Source organism: Falco peregrinus, chromosome 3 (genome assembly GCF_023634155.1).
Source record: "Falco peregrinus isolate bFalPer1 chromosome 3, bFalPer1.pri, whole genome shotgun sequence".
Classification (NCBI taxonomy): domain Eukaryota; kingdom Metazoa; phylum Chordata; class Aves; order Falconiformes; family Falconidae; genus Falco; species Falco peregrinus.
The window spans coordinates 117,219,316-117,224,548 of record NC_073723.1 but is presented as its reverse complement, the minus strand read 5'-3'; the positions used below and the strand labels follow the sequence as shown (position 1 = coordinate 117,224,548).

The following is a 5,233-nucleotide window of genomic DNA, read 5'->3' as shown; positions in this document are numbered from 1 at the left end:
CACCTCGTTTCTCTTGCTCTTTGTTTTTTAATAAATGTCACAGCACAGCAGCACTCTGTTCGGCGGATGGGATTTCGCAACGAATAAATATTCGGGATCGGCTAAAATTGCACCTATTTGCTTGAAAACTAGCCCTGCCAAATTGTGGTGATGTGAGTTTTAGGTCAGGCTGTGTCCCCCTGGCTGGGACAGTGGCTGCGCTCACCGGTGGATGCATCCCAACAGGGCTGTGACCACACCGGCCCCGGGCAGCTTCCCTGTGCTATTTGCACAATTAAATTACTTATTTGCTCGGATTTTAAAAGAAAAAGCCTTGCCCTGTTTCTCAGCTCGGGTACCCGCGGAACCTTGCATCACTAGACAAGTAACAAACCTGGCTTAGCTGAATGCAAAGGAAAAAAAAATCCCAATCAACGCACCAAAGTAAGAAAGAGCTGCTCCCTGCGGATGCCTGGCTTCCCGAGAAAAAGTCTCACTTCTTTGGAAGGATTTTATCTGCTAATTCCCGATGAAATCCAGCTCAGGATGGAATTGTGGCTCCGTGTGACACGGTCCCTCTGCAGAGAAAGCCCAGGGCTTCCCTCAGCTTCGCCACCGAGGTTCAGGTGTTGCTGGAGGTGTCTGCAAGGACTATCGTCAAAACTTCGAGATTTTAAGGACAAAAGGAAGGGGAATGCTGGGCTGGTTTTTTTCAGGTACCACATCTGAGTGCTCCCCCCTCACCTTGTCCCAGCAATAGGGCGATGCACAACCCCCAGTGTGGGAAACAAGCAAGTGAATAAAAGCATCCCCGTGTCCACTCTGGAAAAGCACCACCCCTGGTCTGTGTGACAAAACCCCAAATCCCCAGTTACACAAGCACAACCCTTCCTCCCCACGGACACACATTCCCAGAAGTACCCAGTGCCATCATTTCCTAGGAAATCCCAAATCCATCACTTTCCACCCACGCCGTTACCTTCACGGTGCACAGCCAGAGCTACCCACTGCTGGGAACTCTAAATGGATGTGGCCATCCCGCTCCGCAAACCAGTTTGGAAACTAAACTCCTTCCTACAGCCACATCACTTTTTTTTTTTTTTTTTTTTTTTTTTTTTCCCTTCTTCTTCTATCACCCAAAGAAAGGGCTTCTTCATTTCCTGGGACTTCTGGTTCCAATCTTATTCTCCCACCTGCACAACCCAGTAAATGTCCTTCCTCTCAGATGGAGAGGGAGTTGGACCAGGCTGGTTTCCCAGCAGGACAGCTGCCAGCCAGGGACATGCCTCCCTCTGCTGATGGGAACGAACACTACGAAGCCAGGGACACGCCAAAAAAGCCTTCAGGAAACCCTGCTACAGAAAAATCACGATTGACTCCACTCTGCTCTTCTTGCCCTTCCACGGGCAGCTTTCCCTGGAGCCAGGATTTAGGCACTGGATTTGAGAAGATGAAGGCAAATGCAAAAAAAAACCCAAACAAACAAGAACCCAAAAAAGCATCTCTGCTTAAAAGCAAAGCCCATCCTCCGACGGTGAGCATTCAACAGCCAGGGGAAGGTCCTCAATATTTTTAAAACGAGGTTTTATTTTTACCAAACGTCAAGTCTTTCCAGCACACAGCAGCAGAGCCAGCCCTGCCCCGCTCGGGGGGCGCAGGCTGAGAAGCAATTTATCCTCGCGGGGGTCGGACCCCCCCAGCACTGTCCGCAGGCACCTTCGCACCACACTTGGCAGGGGAATTCCGACAGAAGCCGTGGGAGCGGGACACTGCTGGGGGGTCGTGGGGCTGCCCCCACCCCAGCCCCTCCACGCCAGGCTCACCCCATCCAGCCCCCTTCCCAGAGCCGAGCTCACGGGCACTCCCCGCAGTCCGAGATAATCACCTTCTGCTTCGGTTTCCCATCTTTGGTGCCCTGAGCCTTTGGGAAAAGAGCAGCAGGAATTAAAGGCACGAAGTCCAAGGGCAGGAAGGAGGTCGGCTCTGCCACGACCCCCCTGCTGCCGGCACCTACCTCGATCTCCCGCACCACGTCCATGCCCTCCGTCACCTCCCCAAACACCACGTGCTTCCCGTCCAGCCAGTCTGTTTTATCGCAAGTGATGAAGAACTGGGACCCGTTGGTGTTTGGGCCAGAGTTTGCCATCGATAAGAGCCCTGTGACCAAAAAATGCAGTGTTACGGCTGGGGAGGGAGTGCGGAGCTTCAGCTTTGACCCAAACCCATTCCCATATCCTGCAAAACGCTCCTGGTTTTAGGAGAGCCTCTGAATGTTCAGCTCTACAGAAACTCTCGGAAACCAAAAATGTCAAAACACTTGCAAGCATGAAAGGGGGGAAGGGGTAGAGATTGCTCATCTATTTTCAGCTGCAGTAATAGAAAACCTGTTTGGAGATAAACCTGCTTGCTTTTTTGCTTTCCTCCTCTAAAAGCAAACAGGAGAGCAGCTCCAAAACACCTTCTCCATCATGCAATAGCAGAAATTAACGGTGCATGGATGGAGAGTGCACGACGCATTTCTGCTTGCTGAATGCTGGCAGCACACGATGATCTGACCACAGCAGATCACACCACAGCAGAAGCGTGTGGCCAACGTAGATTATAATTCAGGGTTGCTACTATCAACACAGTCTAGGTGAAAACAGCCCAAGCGTGGCCCCTGGAGGACACTGAGCCATTCTGCTCTCCAGCCCCTGCCCGAGGAGTCGGCTCTACCTGGCCCCGTGTGTTTGAGAATGAAGTTCTCATCATCAAACTTCTTCCCATAGATGGATTTGCCTCCAGTGCCGTTGTGGTTGGTGAAGTCACCGGCCTGGCACATGAACTGGGGGATGATGCGGTGGAAGCTGCTCCCTTTGAAGCCAAAGCCCTTCTCGTGGGTGCAGAGGCAGCGGAAATTCTCTGTAGGGGGGCAAGGGGGAGAGGGGTGAGCGCTGCGGCGCAGCTCGAAGCCACCCTGCCGGGGAGGCTGATCCTCTGCTCACCTACGGTCATGGGCACCACATCGGAGCGCAGGAGGATCTGCAGCCGCCCCACAGGTTTGTTTCCGATCTTGATGTCCATGTAAACCTGAGGGTTGACCCGGGATTTCTTGGCAGGAGGCTCGCCCTGGGCAGGAGTAGAAAAAAAAGCAAATTGAGATGACGTTCCTCTGCTCTGCCTCCAGAGATGGCTGGCCTCATGCTCTCAGCCGTGGGGACAGCAGGGATACAGACAGCTCCGGTTGGTTTTCCTACCTCCTGCACCTCTGTTTTGGGGGCCTCTGCTCCTCCCTCCTCCGTGTTCTCCTCCAAAGTCTTTCCCGAAAACTTCTTCAGCCAGTCGTCGTCCGACCAGACTGCACCAGCAAAAGGAAGGGTCAGAGCACAGGAACCGAACCGAAGAGCCGCACGTGAGCGCGCACACAGCTGCACGGCTCAGCGCTCAGCACGGCGCTGGCAGCAGGATCGCACCCGGCACAGGGGGGCACCCAGCTGGCAGCCGCCTACCCCACAAGACACGGCGTGCGGGGAAATGAGAGACAAAGTCGTCTCTTCTTCCTCCCACACGTCGCTGGGGGCTCACGGGCTGTTGGCTGCAACTAGCCCCACGCAGGGCAACTGCTCAGCCCGGCCCTGGCTCCATCTGCCTTTACAGATGTGGCCAGATGTGCAGGTAATTCTACCAGGCCCATGCGTGTGTGCGTGCCATGCCCTCTGTCAAAGGGCACGAAGGCAGTCAGAAGTGCAGCCAAGAGCGTTTCCACCCAAGGAATTTGGGAATATTTGGGGTTATTAGGTTATTATTTAGTTATTAGGATGCTGCTCAGATCCACAAGATCCCCAAAGAGGAGGCAGAGCACAGCTCTCTGCCTCAGGGTCTGGAAAGCAGAAAGGCTCTCCGGGGGCTGTGCTCCCTGCCCAGGCACCAACTCACCAGGCCTAGATGATCCTTCTTTAATTCGCATTGGTTTGGCCAAGTTCACACGGATTGTCCTGCCAAAGAGCTCGGACTCGTTCTACAGAGGCAAAAAGCACAAAACCCACCAACAGGTAAAAAATCTCCCTGCCCCCCAAGCCCACCCATCCCCACCCCCCATCCCAAGGTCAAACAGAGCCTCCCCCGTGCAGCCCCACACCATGCCGGGCTCCGCTCTGTGCCACGGGGAAGGCGGTGGAGCCCCGCAGCTCCGTGGGCGAGCGGGAGCAGCATCCATACCATGTTGTCAATAGCCGCCGCCGCATCCTGCCGGAAAAAAAAAAAAGCAAAAAAAAAAATCATTATCCTCATTTTTCCTCTCTATAGCTTTAAAAGCAAGGCTCAGCCAATAGGTGCTGCAGCATTTTGTGGCAAAAAATAAAAACCACGGCCAAAGGGCTGTTTTCCTAAACCTCAGCTCCCCCAGGGCTGTAGGAACGGATGGATCCTGCGTGAGCCGCATCCATACCAGTATCCGGGGCTCACCTCCCCGCACCCAGGGCGGCACATCCATCTTATTTAAGATGCTTTATTGTTTATACCGGCATCTGGGAGAGGAGAGACCTTACGTATGAAGCCCAGGACAAACTATAAGGCGACAGATCTATGCAGCCACTGGTGCTGAGGTCCAGGGACCGCAGGGAGCAGCCGGGCTGGCAGCGGCCACGCTTTAGCCCAAAGAAAACGGGAAAAGCGGGAACTGGGAAGAGCCGAGCAGCATCTCCCGCTGCTGGAGAGTGATTCAAGGCTGGGGAAGTTATTCCTGATGCCTCCACCGAGCGCCGCGCCAGCCCGGTGCCTCCGCTCGGCCCTCGCTCACCTCCGCCAGCTCGAACTCGATGAAGGCGAATCCCCGGTGCTTCTCTGCGGGGGGAGAAGCGAGCGGTCACGGGCAGCAAAGGCACCGCGGTCCCACGGGACCCGGAGACTCCCCCCCCGAGCTGCTGGGCAGGGGGTCCGGGCCCAGCCCCCCCCCCCCGCCACTCACCCGTCTCGTAGTCCAGCGGGATCTGGATGTCGGTGATGTCCCCGAAGGGGATGAAGGCGGCGTGCAGCACCTTCTCGTCCACCTCCTCCGCCAGCCCACCTGCGGGGCGGCCAGCGGTCAGCGGCCCCCCCCCGGCCCCGCCGCCGGCCCCCCCCCCGGCCCCGCCACTCACCCACGTACAGCACCCGCTTGGTGGCGGCCATCTTGGCCCCAGCGCGTCCCGGAACCGCCGCACGCCCTTCCGCGGGGGGGGGCGGCCCGGGGGCGCTGCGGCTTAACGGAAATTCTACATGATTTACCCAAACCAAA

The 5,233-nt window shown here is 56.1% G+C and overlaps 1 protein-coding gene across 1 annotated transcript; it reads right to left on the bottom strand.

Annotated features, from left to right (window-relative positions):
- Nucleotides 1-1,546: 1,546 nt before the first annotated feature.
- On the bottom strand, nucleotides 1,547-5,233 carry PPIE (peptidylprolyl isomerase E). The gene is made up of 10 exons (XM_055799671.1): nucleotides 5,097-5,233; nucleotides 4,925-5,023; nucleotides 4,757-4,800; nucleotides 4,177-4,203; nucleotides 3,895-3,976; nucleotides 3,216-3,316; nucleotides 2,964-3,087; nucleotides 2,695-2,880; nucleotides 1,994-2,136; nucleotides 1,547-1,900 (listed from the first exon to the last, which is right to left on the bottom strand). Exons 1-10 carry the CDS (start codon nucleotides 5,125-5,127, stop codon nucleotides 1,832-1,834), a joined length of 906 nt encoding a protein of 301 aa, XP_055655646.1. The 5' UTR covers nucleotides 5,128-5,233; the 3' UTR covers nucleotides 1,547-1,831.